Here is a 15,772-nt window from a genome sequence, read left to right as displayed (position 1 = left end):
TAATCCCCCTAGTAAACTGATCCCAATCCCATTGTACTTGAAACACAAAAACCACAATGAACTCATCTTTTACATCAGTCAAAATCTTCCTCTTGTGGGGGGCTCTTGTGTTGTCAAAGAACAAATCACAGTGTGTAGCCAATTCTAAAAAAATAAAATAAAACATTTAGCGTCTGGGATCAAGGATGTGATGTGCACATAATCTCCTTCATTTTGCACCAAATTATCAAATGTGAAAGTTACAAATGGTTTGCAGACGCACGCTGCGGTGGCAGTCCTGCTGAGATACAGCGATCAGGAGCCATGACTACGTCACGGCTTTCATAAGTGTGTAAGGACAATACGAATACATGCATATTGTGCATAGATAATAGGATTTGAATTAGTGTTCTTTCCTATTTCCGCCTTGTGCTTCCTGCGTCATCATTTCCAGTCTGGGTTTTTATTTGATAGTATTTTATAATCCTTTTTCTATAAAAAGAAAAAGTGTGTGAACACTATCTCCCAAGCTTTTTCCCCAAATCGTACTTGGTTAATTGTTAAAGGGGCCAATAGCACACATGTTTATCAAAACTGTGTCCATCTTGATAACCATGAACATGTTGAGAGGAAGAGCGGTTGGCAATCTTATTGTCTCCCGCCTGATTCTGAGCCAGAGGCTGAGTCTGGTTTCAACCAAAACCAGGGAGCTTCACAAAGACAAAAGCATGAAAACCAGTTCATTGCGAGGCCGTTTTCTCATTGCACGGTAAGGGCTTTTTCAGTGCTTACCGAAAACGTGTTTGTATTTATTTTGCCGATTGTTGAGTTCATTATATATTTAACAATTCTTTGAGAAATTGGCACCGACAACACCCTGGTTTGCGTGGCGAGAGAGAAGAGAACGGGATGCCTGAGCACACACCCAGCAGCAGTAAACAATACCAGGCAGGCTCCCACCGTTTGTGCAACCAAAAAAATTCAACATTGTACGCTCATAGCTGGGTTTAATTGGCCATTACTGACAGCAGAATGATAATAGCGTGCACTAAAAAACTAAAGCAAAATAGAGTTGTCATCATTGGGAGAGAGAAACAACAACAGAATCAAACCGTGAGAAAGACAGTGTGCACTACCAAGCACAGTTACCACTGCGTGATGAAAATGCTGGTGTTGGTGTGTCACAACGGCACCAGGTCAACCAGTCAATCGTGCAGTAAGAGAGCAAGACCATTTTGAAACAAATGAAGGGTATTTTTTTAAGTTGCTTTGAGAACTATTATTTTATTATCAAAATCCTATAGGAGCATGTTTATTTGCGGATGTGTGTTTTGAATTTGATTGCCTCAATGTCACAATGCCTTGGATGTATTTACTTGAAGGCCAAATCCTTCCCTTATTCCATTACTAAGAGTTGTGCATTTGAAATGCATGTACCCTGACTTTGATTGATTGCACCTCACGCAGGTAGGTCTACCCACCGGACTGAATGCCAGATAGTCTGAGATTGATATGTGTGCCACTCTAATTTAGGGTGAGTGACAGAGAGGGAAAACGCTGCATGATAAGCATGCATTGTAAAGTCTGCCTTGATGACAGATTCAGGACAACATATTGGCCAGTCGGCAAGGAGGAGAATGCTGAGCCAGGGTGAGAGAGAAAATTAGTGATGCAATAAACGTGGCGTTTTTTATTTTTAGAATATTAAGTCATCAAGCGATCTGTTACAGGGGTATAAGCAGAAGCTGAGCTTCCTTGGCCCCAATGTTTCAATTTAAAAAGGTTTTTGAAATATATAACACTATAATAGTTCCACGGAGGAAAACTTTCGCAGACAATGTTTATGTGCCGAAGAGGATAATCAATCTGTATTTGCGGCTGTAACCAAAAAACAGACATGATCTATAAGTGCTGAAAATAGTCCAACTGCCGCTTTAACAACCGATCCTCCCCAGCCCACTGCCGTGGCGCTTTAAGGGAGAATAATACACAAGCCTTTGCCGCCAAAGATCAGTTCAACCAATGGATCGATTTGTTGTTAAATTACAATTTGGACCAAATCAAGAGTAATGAGTTTAAGTGCGGTGGGCTCATTTTTCAGCAGCGCAGCCTGAACCTAATGCATCTATCTACCTGGGGAGTGTTAGCAGCATTACCGCACGCACCATTTTCCTCATTATCCTGCTCAGGCTACAGGGCGAGGAGAGGAGGGCGGGGGGGGAAGAACTGTGTGACGTGCCCCTCGGATAGAAATCAATAGAACCTGCAGCCGCAGATGCGGTGCACAATTTCGTTCTTTCGCTTTCACTACTAGGCCACCTAAATGTGTTACTGCTGTGCCCTGTCTCTGCCTTCTGGAGCCGTTTGAGTGGCCATCGTGGCTATGGAATATAAAAATCTATGACTGCAGTCCATTAACCACTTACCATCTCTAACCATTTCTCGATTGAATCCAACATTTTTTGGACTCGAGTAGAAGAGTCAAAAAATGCTTTCAGAATCTTTGCCATGATGACAACAGAGTTGTCCGGCTTGCTTGAAGGCCAGCTTCTATCATATATTCTGAAAGAAATTCCTATCCGTTAGCCTGAAATATTTCTTCAATTGCAGAATACTTGACACACTAAAATAACATAACAGACGCTTTTTCCTAAACGTCGACAAAGTAGTCCTAATTATTAGAAAAAACTATTTCCAGCTACTATGTGCTCCTTGCAGGCGACGTGATGTTGACAATGGCCTGTGCTGTCTTTAAGGAGACCATTATCTGACCCAAGCCCAACAGCAAGAGCCTGGCAGCAGCAGATGTGCTAAAGAGCACACCACTCACTCTTATGTGTATTGTGGGCGGGAGTGATTCCACCAGGATAATCACAATGGCTTAAGGTCTTCAAAACCTTAATCCAAGGATTGACAATAAACAGGGAAAAGTACTAGTGCATCTTTCAGGCATGCAATAGCTGCTCTAAACTCTTGCATCCTTGAAGTCGTTGGAATGCAATGGAATTGAGAAACGGCAATGCGAATAAACCTCGGTCTCAGCTCATTTTCTACAGTAGTAGGAATTAGAGTCGTACGTCCAGAACAACCAGGGCTCACACACAGTTTTTTGCTGCTCAGGGAAATTCTATTTATGGCTCATACAGTCTTCTAATGATGAGCAAATCCTGATTTGAGGAGCACTGTTCTTTTGCTTCAGTAACAAAAAAAGTGTACTAACACTTCCCTAAAGCAGAAAGCAAAAGTAAAGCTCAGCTCTAGGAACAGTAGGAGGAAGGCGAGGCAGGAACATGGCCTTTATATAATAGATAGGCTGAGGAACATGGGAAAAGACAACTTCTATAGGCCGGCATACATTGATTCACAAATAATTTAGCTATCGCCCTCTGTTCAAATATAAAGTCAAAACTACAAGGAATGAAGCATGATTTACTACCAGACTTAAAGATTAAACATTTGTCATTTCCATTCGTCATTTGACGAAAACACTACACTTATGGTGAGATGGAAGAATAAAGCCAAAAAGTATTCTACTGATGCAGAGCCACCAGGGATATCTGTAGCCATCTATATTCAAATAAACAATAAATTGTACAACTTATATAGATCATACAGGTGTTTTCCTCCATCCACCACTAAATATCCTGTTTGTGGTTGGATTAGATATTGTACTTCTCATAACATTACTCTCAGAACAAAATGTGCGCAGTCAAATCTGCCCCACTACTAAAATTAATGAAACTATGAACATGTAAGGCTATCATATGGATGAATAGTTGGTTATTATCTGAGTCTGTAGCTCGGGAATCACCAGGAACAGCATTTTCATAAATCCATTGTCAGTGTTAAGCTAGGCTTCTTACAATGAGAGGTACACTCTTATCTCATAGATTCTGGGTGCAATGTTTAACTCACATCTGAATGCAGTTCTGACCACTATCATTCTGTGTTTCCATAAAAAAAGCTATTACACAGTATATTGTCTACGTGTGTGTGTTTGTGTGTGTCTGTGTTTGTCAGCTAGTCTCAGAATGTGTGTATCTCCCTTTGGCTCTGGGAGGAATCTCCTTTGAGAGGTCTTCGGTGTCAAAGAATTTCACAAACACCCTGTGACAGTCGGCAGCGGATGTATTTAAACAAGGCAGAAAATCCTGTGGGAAGACCCCCCTAATCTTTTGATCCTTATATCTGTCTTTGGACTGGGAGACAGCACTATACCATTAATCGGCTGTTCTCTGCGTAGAGCTGGAGGCTCCGCGACAGAATGACACCTTCAGAGAACAGCTGGGGTCACATGACACAACGATAGACACGCCAAAGAGAAAGTAACCAATCACATTAATGCATGCATTATCCCTAACCAATCACATTAATGCATGCATGAATTAAGCCTATGAATGAAATACTAATTATGGTTTTGTGCTGCAATGAAGCAAATGTCAACGAAAATCCATGCAATGATATAATTCAAAAGAAAAACGCATGGAAATAAGCAATAACGTGAATCCGAGGGGGAGATGTCAGTAATGAAGAAATAAATCGGACGATCGAAAAATAAACGCATATTAATAAATAAACCTAGACACAAACACAGTCAATCTCCAACGACTGGAGATATATAGGGTCACCAATTAGCCTGCCCAGCGTATCTGCGGGGAGTCAGAACACAGAGCAGAACCAGTACAAACAAAGGCAGGGAACTCAGCCTCCCCACCGGGGGAACACGATACAGGAGTGGACCCAGCCCTGTGGAGCTGTACAACGGCAGAACCACACAACTATTGATATTCAACAACACAAACTTCCTTTTTTTATTAAATGGAAATATCGGTTTTCCCGATGAAACCAACCTAGACTTAGAAACGTAACAAGGAGGTAATAATGGCGTGGCAGCATATTGAACCAGAAAGAAATGAAAGAAAAGATCTAGTATGTGTACGATTACATAGAGCACTATAGAGCTCAAGCCCTAGCAGTCAGACAGCATCAAGGGCAAACTGGATCAGAGCAAGGAGGGCATGTTCATTAGGTCTTTACCCAGCAGTGCAACATTAGAATGCATGTATCCATAGCCAAAGGTTGACACTGGTAAACACAGTTCGATTGATTTATTTTTAGAATCGTCGGGTTATGTGATAGTGAGGCTATTTGTGTGCCCCAATTTCCATGTCTTGCTTCATATACGGAACCAAAGACTAAAGGTGTTGACAGAGCAAAAGCATTGAGCAATAAAACTGTCAAGACTACATCACAATCATACAGTCAGGCTGTGCTTACCCAATGATACTACTACAATTTCCATTTAACAAAAGCAACTGAAAAAACACAACAAAGGGCTACTACTTTGAGCAGAGTATAATATACCAGTAAAAGAGAAGTAAAAGTAAGTTGTATATAGTGTGCAAAAGCACATCAACGTCAACCGCCACTTACAGAAAAGTGTGATATTCTAGCCAATACCTTTCAATTACAACTATCCATGATTTAATTGTAATAAATGTAGAATTGATCGTATTCTTGAAAATAATATTGTTTTCTCGTGTTCAATGGGAGTGGCGTGAGTGGATATAATGCACATAAAATGTAATAAGTAAAGAGCTTTGAAAGAGCAGATGTTTTTGCAAGTATCAACGCTTAGAAGTAGGACCCTCTGGACTCAATAGCAGCATCGATAAGCTTGGACCTTATTGATTTATCGGAATTTGAAAATATGGAACCTCCATCCCTATTTCACTATCTTCCTTTTTCCCGGCAAAACTCTCCCGGTTAGAATATGATAAAAACCTGCCCACAGGCCCAGATTCTACCACATGGAGTCGGGGAAGCTCAAGGCAGACGATAACTGTTCATATATATGCATTTAAATCAATTTGTGGCATGTGAAATCCTGCACATAGTACCTTAAATATTATACCTCTTGAAGATGAACAATAAAATACATTTTCAAGTGGTTATCAGCTGACAAAGTAAAAGGTGGATTACCTTTCGTCTAGCCACGTTCAAGTCTTGGTGAACGTTTCTCCACATGTACATTGACCTCAATACAGTAGTGTGGCAGCTAAGCGTGAAGGAATATAGCCTAGCACGTATGCACTGTAACTAAAAGAATGGAGAATGGAAATAGGGCATGGTAACAACGGTATCGTCCCATAAGTGTAAGCTACACACAAATGAATCATATATTGTGAATAGAAAAACACTATAATGTTGCTCCAGTTTTGCCTCCACATAAATATTGCCTCTGCATAAATATTTAATTTCAAAATGATAAATGGAAGAGTTGTGCAGTGCATTTATGTTTTTTTACTAATGAAAAAAGAACTTATCCTGCTGAACAGAACAGTGCATTTAAATAATTGTTTTAACCAGACAGTGCGATCCGCAAGAGTGTGTGTGTGTGTGTGTGTGTGTGTGTGTGTGTGTGTGTGTGTGTGTGTGTGTGTGTGTGTGTGTGTGTGTGTGTGTGTGTGTGTGTGTGTGTGTGTGTGTGTGTTAGCATGCTCTGTGTGTGTGACTGTGCCGATGTCTGGTTGCGTGTGTGTCTACAATGTACCAGCTTGTGTTTGTTTGGTGGAAGTTGAAGGTTCTGGTGGCAAATCCTGTAATCCTTTCATTTGATCAAATGCGTAATACAGCAGATTTGAAATTATTTAATGGAAAGGTAAATGCCAAAGTAGTGGGGAAATTGCGTCATTGATCTACATTTTGCATTTGCTAATTACAGGGGTAGTATTGGTATATGTAAGGTCAGAAATGTCTCTGATTTTCAATACAAATCCAATATGGAAAACTTCCAAATCCATAGCCTTTTATACGTAATAGCATACCCTCCCCACACCCTATGCCCCAATTTTAGTCTTATAATATGGGTCACTATTTTAAAGAACGTGCCTGATCAAAAAATTCAAATGGATAGCATGTCCAAACAGACATTAGTTTGTCCTCCACTCAGCCAATAGCAGGGTGTTAACAAATCGAGAGACAACGTCATCTAGTGTCGGTGTTCGCCTCCTTAACACAGCAAGACATGGCCAGCTACTTATATAATCTGATTACAGAATCAATCAATACCGCAGCATCGCCGTCAGAATCTGACGTTGTTGTTGGAGGTGCTGACGTTCACGGTGCACTGGGCTGTTTTAAACAACCACACCATCTTGCTAGCGTCATATATTATCTATAGGGTAGGGAATAGAGGCTGTGTTGTACACCCTGGGTATGTCTGTGAATGCCTCAAGCTGTTGCTATATTTTGCCACAAAAGAAGGAAGGATTGAAAAGTATATGAATGTTATCATTATTCTGTTTGCTGCATGCTTAAACAGCAAGAGGATGTTACGCATCAAGGCATTTGCAGCGCTTTGGTGCGCCTATGTATGAGGGACTGTTTAAAAAGCAATATCGTCTATTGGCAGACATCTGTGCGTATTGTACAGCCTTTGACTTGGTTACGTCGGGGACGATTGTGTGAGGTGTGTGTGGGAGGGCCAGGTAGGGCTTGAGTGGAACCCCCTCGCATTCTTTTTAATTAGCTTCACGATTCATGGTTCTATTAACCCTATTAGCCAACCCTACTGGGATGTCCTCTCCACATTGTGTATGTCAGAGAGAGGAAAAAAGATAATTAGAATGAAGAAATGCAGGAACAAAAAAATTCCCTAGCAGTGTTACCTATGGAGAATTTGTCATTACAGGGAGGAAGACTAACCGCCGGTGTAGATAAGAAGAACATTGCGCCTGTTTAATGTCAACTCTATTCATACCTTGAAGAGTAATAGTGTTGCATTAAGTTAAGGGATACAGAACCTATCCATCCGGAAGCCTTTGTCTGTGATCAAACCTAAACACCACAAAAGCACAAGCAGCATTAAAGGTGTTTTCCTCACCTTTTAATGAAAACAATGCATTTTTAAAAAGACTTGTGTTTAAGTCGTAGGAGGACACCATTGGCAAATTATGTAGGGTTAATCTTACATCCAGGCTTTTTGGAAAAACAATACCCAGGGTTCCCTTTATAAAGATAAGTCGACCACTGAAATCTATTTCCCACCCATTAGTTCAGCTGTTGCTTTCTGTTAGGTTTTTCATTAGCAGCTCAACCAAGAAAGCGCAAAAGACCAAAAAAAAGAACACAGAAAACATTACAAAATGCTACCTGACATTAGAAAGGATTAAGCTTACAGGTGAAAAACGATAACTTTATACCCAACAGCTGATGAGCCATCCCGTTCCTGTGGGCTAACACAGACATTGAGGCAATAACAGCTCAGTAAAATGGGGCCTATTCTGAAGAAATGAAAAAAAAGGAGGAAACCACACTAATTTCCTCGTGCCTTTGTGCATCAATAACCGCAACGCAATGGCCGGATGCAATATTATCGCTGGTTACATCGGCACGCAATTCAACTGGGATTTGTAACGCAGCAAGACACAATAAGGCAGATCATTAAATTAGCGCCTCTGGAATCCTCTATTAATGTAATGATGCCTTATTGTGCGAAGCATCTGACTGTCGTTTTCAATGCTTTACACGCGTCTAGGATTGGGGAGTGGGGGGGTGGGGGGCTGGGGGGGGCATGACAACCTATTGAATCCTGATGGGGTTTATACATTCAGCATTCTGGTCGAGATGAACATATTAATTGCATTCTCTTGAAAGGATTTTTTTAATATGTTGAGCTAGAATTTGACACTGTGTGTTAAGTGTTAGTTTGTGTTCGCATCTAATTTCATAGGATTTGTCTGATGAATGTGCCAGCTCATCTGCGAATTGGGAGTTCAATTATTTTTTTGTGACTGATAATGGATTGATAATGGCTTGTGCAAATCAAGCTTATTTAGGGATAAGTGTCTCTTTTAATGGCCATATGATCTTGATTATATGGTGATTGGATGCTAGCAGCGAATATATGCCTAATGTTATCGCTGAACCCAGTTCCAAAATATGATTGGATAAGGTCACCCACTGCAGGCATTACACATGTCAGGTCAATGTATCCTTATCCCTGTGATGTTTTAACGAGCAGTGTCAGATACAATTCTTTCAGTGTCAGATGACTATAATAACTAGTAATGTCAGATAACGGTTTGTACCTGTACATTTCTGGATAGTACACTGGCATGGAATCATAAAAACGACAGGGATGAGTGAAAACAAGCTGCTACTTGTGTTTGAATGATGGGAACAAGGTATAAGATAAACAAAGCTGTGTTGACACAAACACATGTTGACATAACATGAGCATGGCTTTGTATGGGAGCCTGAGTGCAACAAACAGAACCGTCACATCTGAGAGAAGAATCTCAGAAACTGAAGTAGATCTGACGTTTTTTTGTTTGGTTTAAGTCGATTAAGTAACGAGTCATATGTCAAAACAAAGCAAAGTGTGTCCAATTATCATCCTTCAAATTAAACATTTCAGATGCATTCCTCTCCAAACACATAGTGTTTCAAATGCAACTCGTAATCAATGCCTGTGCGAACATTCACAGATCAAACAGACACAAGTGTACACAAGGGTTTCAAGATAATCTTAGGCTTGTGTATTAATTGTCGATCACTGCTTTCATCGTTAGACAGACCTGCCAGCTGTCAAATCCCCATGGTGTGAGATAGTATGTTGAAAAGCTAGTTCAGTTGCAAAAGCAAGGTATTTTATGAAAGAAAGAGAGTATGTTCTGCAAGTGCAACTCATGTTTCATTAACTCTGCATAGCAGTATAGTCATTTGCAATACAAAGAATAACAACACATTGAAAACAGAAGTAAACCACCTCCATAAAATATAAATAAGGTATTTTGAGGCTGTCCCTGATCCATTAGCTTACAGCCCTACCACCCACTGGCCCACTACTAAAAATAATGAAACTATGAACATGTAATGATATTATATGAATGAATGGTTGGTTATTATCTGAGTGTGTTGTTGAGGAAGCACCAGGAACAGCATTGTCATGGATCCACAGTTGGTATTAGACTAGGCTATTTACAAGAGAGGTTTCTGCTAAGTGTGATAGATTAAGGGTTCTACTATATGTTTAATAAGTCTTCTATTTGTTTAAATGGTAGGCTCACACAAAAAAAACTGTAATCAAAAAACTATAATTTCTAAGTGGAAAATAACGTATTAGCATTACCAGGCAAGATCCAAATCATTGCATTTATAGTCAACCGTCTTGAGTTAAGTGGATTAACAGAGACACTACGCATATAGCTGTGCCTCATTCAGTGGTAGTGGGAGTGTTGAATCACATGAATAGGAATCAATCTTCTCCACTCTGGGCTGATATTAATACATCTCTATAGGGCTAAATATTGAGTTATCATTTTCTAATATAATCAAATAGAAGTTTACATGGAATATTCTGTTGGAAGATGTGTAGGCCCACTTTCTGAAGGGGACTGTAAACATGACCATATTACATTTAAAATGCTAATAATGTGGTCTTCCTTATTATGCTTGATCATAGGACAGGCTTTAGCTTTGGAGTTAGCCAACACCTGTATTGCTAATGAGGTCCTGCAGGAACGTCACTCAATAATGTGTTTTTGAATATCCACTTGTTTTGGGTTATTGTTGCGATAAAATGAGGATGCTTTGAACAAGCATGCAGTAGCTAGTCTACTATTATTAGCATGGGATTTAGCAGGTGTCAGTGTTTCAGTAGATAAGTGGTGTGTGTGTGTGTGTGTGTGTGTGTGTGTGTGTGTGTGTGTGTGTGTGTGTGTGTGTGTGTGTGTGTGTGTGTGTGTGTGTGTGTGTGTGTGTGTGTGTGTGTGTGTGCGCGAGCGAGTGTGCGTGAGTGCGTGCGTGCGCGTGTTTATATATATGGGGGGAGAGGCGGGGGGAGCGATGCTCAAAGCTTGTATCTTCTAAACCGGATCCTTCACGTCTCTTACCTTCACTGCAGTCCTTGCCTTGGAACCCAGTCTGGGAGCAGTCACATGACGGCTCGTTGTCAATTAAACTGCAGACTCCGCCGTTTAGGCACATGTTTGCCGCACCGCAGAGGTCGGCCAGGACACCTTCGCTGTTGACCATCACCGACTCCGTTTTGTTGACCTTTATGTCAGTTATCCATCCAGCAAAGGGCGCCTGGTCCTTCACCACGGACGAGGTGAGACGCAACGCCACGGAACGTAACTCCGGTGGTATTCCACCCACGAACAAGTGGCTGAACACGGTCATATCCCGCCGTTTGGACTTCACCTCGACCCATTTGACCTCATTGTCCACCACCAGCGTCGTGTTTTTGAAGTTCCTCCGGATGGTCACCTCGTGCCACTCGCTGTCGTTGACCGCCGTGTCCGTGAGCACGGTGGCGGGCTCGGCGCAGAAGATGGAGAAGCGGAGGCTGAGTTTGCCGTTCTGTATGAGGAGTTCTAGAAAGTCACAGAAGCCCTCGTCGTCAAAGTACACGAGGAGGCCGTGGGAACTCTTGGTTTTCATGGTGAAACTCATCTCGCTCTCGCAGCACGCGTTCCACACCGGAAACCGAGCCCACTGGCCTTCTGCACCTGTGAACTCTAGACACGTCCCGATCTCTGCCAGGCAACACACCAGCAGGCAGCACCACACGACATGGGCCCCATGTCGCATGACCAGAACCATGGTGCAACCGGAACCACGGTGTCAGCTAGATATCTACTATAGTTGGATGCTGTTTTTATTTTTTTATATTTTATTTTTAATTTTTTAAGGTTTTCTTCAACCACAGAAAAATTGAAAGTGTGACTTCGAAGGTAGGGTTTGCTAATAGGCATGCGATAGACTGCCCACGTTGAAATTGTGGACTGAACCGATGCATTATAGAAGGAAACGACTAGCTAAAGGAAACGGGAGGGCCTATATTTGCATATCAGACCAAGCCAAGACTAATCTCCCGGAGCAAATATCATTACTTCACACTATGTAGGCCAAACGGCTCTCTCTTACACCCAGGATCGAACTATTTAAAGGTCCAGTCTGCCATAGCTATCAAGAGCAGAAGGATTCAGACATCCATCGGGCCGAACGCGCTCTAATATAGCCCTGTGTAATTATGGAGGAGATCCTTCAGTGACCGGTAGTCTGCGTGTCGCGGTTTCTGCGTTGAAATGACAGCTCTACTCTTCAGGTTCATTCCGATATTCTTCGGTCGGTCACCGGGAGCATTGCTTTTGGCTGCTTTTCAGTGAGTGTATTCCGAAGCAAAAAGGGGGAAATAAGCCATATGGGTGGAGGTGGAGCAACACCACCGTGTGATAAACTCAGCAGAACAAGCGCCGTCCCCGTCAGAACTGACCGCGATCCCAAGGGGGGCTGTGAGGAAGAAAGACAACAAAAAAGATCTTATCAGCTTCAAATTGAGTCCATGATTAACAACAAAGGGACACACAAACGTGTATATAAATATATCACGTATAAAGCACTGCATATGAGAGGGTGACTCATTGCATCACCGTAATTGAGTCCACTCCAGGCACAGGCGAGATGCGTGTCGCTCGTGCACATCGTGACCGGACTGATATGTATAAGTGAATGACGACTGATGACGTTTTATATTAAAGTCGATTGAACGCCTCGACTTTTTATGTTAACCTCGAAAAATAAAAACCTGCGCGGAAATTCACGGGAGAGTTTCACTCCTAATGGCAATCGTCCAGTAGATGATCCAAAACAGTGTTCGAGGGGAGATATGCTCATGTTGACAAACGACGCCTCACATTGTTTTAAGTTACAGGAGCTGTTGTTCTGTGAATGATCTTTTTCTTAGTAGCCTACATATATATCTTAAAAGGTGCGTCATTTTTTTTGCCCAAAATGTCCGTGAAGAGCGGCTTTGTCTCGCGGACCGAAATATCCTAGGACCCTCGCCCTTCCCAACACTTTAAACTTAATCTAACCAGGCCAGGATATTCTATAATTAAATCAACGCGATGTCTCCGACACACTTAACATGTCCATCAATGTCATGCTCTGTAAACAGCGTGTTTTGTGTTTTAAGAGGAGAATTTTTTTTAAGAAAACTGCATCCAATATGGGCAGAAAAACCAGCGACACTTTATGATTACCTGCATAAATAATAGGTACGATATAAGACATCAGATAAAGTCTCCATTATGTGAGAAAAGGGCACATTCCTTCGGCCATCACCAAATGTTAATCAATATCTTATCATCACAGGCAATGTTTCTATTTGTTTGGATGTGATTTTCTTTTTCCAAAACGGGACAGCAACTAAATTTCACTCCACAGAATGTTATCATCATTACATTTAAATGATAGGCTACTGATACTCTGGCACGATTGAAGTGATGGTATACCAATAAAGCAAAATATGCAATGCAAAATTATTTGACATTAGTTTCACTGTTAGATACCTTTACCTTCACGGGAGACTGTCGCCTAGGCTAAATAATTGTGGAAATATACTAACCAACGCAGGTTCGGTTTCTTTACACGTTAGTATTTATTTCCCGGGCTGCTTCACACACTTTGTCTGAAATCCTCTTATAAACCCTTCATCGCTGGGCTCTTTTCAAACCAAGCGGAGCACACAAAAAAGATAGGTACACTCTTCCCTCAAAGTCTCCCAAACCTCCAAAATACCAAAAGTGAAATTACCTTGAGAAGTCCCCCTGCGATCCGGAATATCCTAACAAACTTAAATTGAGGCAGTCGAATAGCGGGGCAAAATCCGGGCTCATTGGGGAGAAGGTGCATCTGTTTCCCTGTTGAGCTTATCCAGCGACTGTCAGAAGCCAGAGACCCAACGTCACGTGTCCGCCTCTGATGCCTGCTGGGGAGGGGCGGGGCCGAATGCAGTATCTCCAACAGAATGTGTCTGCTTGATCATAATTCACGACATGCACCGTGTGACACAGCGTAGGAGATTTGGGATTAACATGCCTCTTTTCGTAATGACAAATCGCGATTTTATTTGCATAGAGGGGGAGACATTGTGAACGGTGCACGCAGGTGAGCTGTCATGCAAAAAGGAGATTGGTGAGGAGGACTCCGTGTGTTACCGGGAATGGTCGGCGTTGATTTGAAGAATCGGACAAAAATCGCAACGATGTGTTTTAATCTGCCGCGTGAAGAACGACATACTTTCCGTCCCTCACGTGCCTCATTCCGCAACACCAACGAATTGCGCGACGTGCACGTGCAATAACTTTGGCGCCTATCACACCAATTAGAGCAATATGCAAGAAAAGCCTACGTCCAATGTCCAAAACTGTAGCCATGTGTTTAATTCAAAGTCGAACATCGATCACTAGGCGAGTTATCGATTTAGGTATCTATTTTTTTCTACTATTTATCTGCCCATAGTAACAAGAAAAATAATGGCCACCTATCACCCGTCCCCTGTTGGCAGCATCCACACACCAATCCAATTTAGAATAGCCTACTGCTAGAAGTTACATTCCTGTGGTTAATTGCCTCAACGGCACATGGAAGAGACTTTGGCATGGCATGTATCACAGGCTCCTATAAGTGAACCAGAGCTGTGAAGAAATATGGCCGCCACCCAACATGGGTTGTGATGAAGCGACGTGGCTTTCAAACGAGAACCGCCTGGCAAGCAGTTAACTTACTCTCATTAAATGAGATATGTCACAAATTCACGGTACTAACTCATAAAATGAACACGAAATGTCATCACAGATTAAGGAAACTGCTGTGACGGAATACTGGCTTCTCTGTCAAAAATGCTACAAACCGTGTGTTCTTTTTTTAAATTTCCGTTCCGGGTCGGAACTTGTTTTAGCTGTTATGTTATGATTCACTGTTCTCAAAGTACCCATGGTTGCTATGAAACAAATCGCAAACAAACCCAGCGTGCTGCAGCCAAGTAAGCAGGCAAATTAACTGGATCAGATGAGATTGTACTAGATTCCACCTGACCTAAAAAGCTGCATCATCTTATGAAATATCTCCATGACCAGAGACATGTTGGAAGAAAGGTCAATCTTTGAGTCACACTCGAAAGATTGGGACCGCATAGATCACAGATGAGGATGCCACATGAGCTGGTTTATCTTTTTTTTTTACAATAAATAATTGCAAATGTATAAATAGCTCATCAACTTTCAGTGTAGGAAAATGCAACAACTCTGCTTGTCTCATAAAATATCGTCATAAAAGATTGTCATTTCCGTTCAGTGTCCCCAACCTGGCAACCAGCGTAAGCTTCATGCCTGGGGAGGGGGGGGGGGGGGACATCTCTCTAATATTGTGAATGTGGACCACACTGCATACCTTTTAAAGGATAAAAGAAAAAACTGCAATCTGTTTACTTAACCAAATTCTACTTCATAAATGCTACAAGTGTAAAAACACTGTTGTTTAGTTGGTATGTTTTTACCTTTAGGATGTGTTCTAAACTAACTCAATGGGTAATCCATCAGGGATCTTTGGTCTGGCTATACGTCGCCAGGGATGGCCTCCACAGGCAGATCTAATCAGTATTAGGGGAGACACTGCCAACCATCTTTGACGTGACCCGAGATGGTGCAATGATGACACAACTGGTGTCGCGTATGTAATTCTATTCCGGTAATTTATTCAGCAAATGTGTTAATTGATGTCTGTTGCCTAACAAGCACGCGTTGGTCTTTGTAGCTGCATTGCCTGCACATCGCCCTGCTTGTTTACTGATTCCTGAGACTGTCAAGACAAACCCAGTGTACGGTAACGACACGCACGACAGATGGATGGGGCTTGCAGAGGTTCATCCGTATGACAGATATCCGAAATCCATTATAGTCAACGGTGTATCATTATGTAAAGAGTGTCATAAAAATGTGGA

General features: G+C 41.8%; 1 protein-coding gene across 23 annotated transcripts in view; it reads right to left on the bottom strand.

Moving 5' to 3' along the window:
- LOC115559596 (neurexin-1a) overlaps positions 1 to 13,736 on the bottom strand; it is a 225,967-nt gene extending 212,231 nt beyond the window's left edge. For all 23 annotated transcript variants that reach the window (XM_030378515.1, XM_030378516.1, XM_030378533.1 and 20 more), the window contains exons 1-2: positions 13,585 to 13,736; positions 10,878 to 12,279 (exon numbers count right to left, since the gene is read on the bottom strand). In XM_030378515.1, the coding sequence (XP_030234375.1) occupies positions 10,878 to 11,589 (712 nt within the window). In that variant the 5' untranslated portion in view covers positions 11,590 to 12,279; positions 13,585 to 13,736. The remainder of the gene's footprint in view (positions 1 to 10,877; positions 12,280 to 13,584) is intronic.
- Positions 13,737 to 15,772: the final 2,036 nt, after the last annotated feature.

The sequence above is a fragment of the Gadus morhua genome, chromosome 15 (assembly GCF_902167405.1).
Source record: "Gadus morhua chromosome 15, gadMor3.0, whole genome shotgun sequence".
NCBI lineage: Eukaryota > Metazoa > Chordata > Actinopteri > Gadiformes > Gadidae > Gadus > Gadus morhua.
Note: the sequence above shows the minus strand (reverse complement) of the source record. Positions and strands in the feature narration are given on the sequence as shown.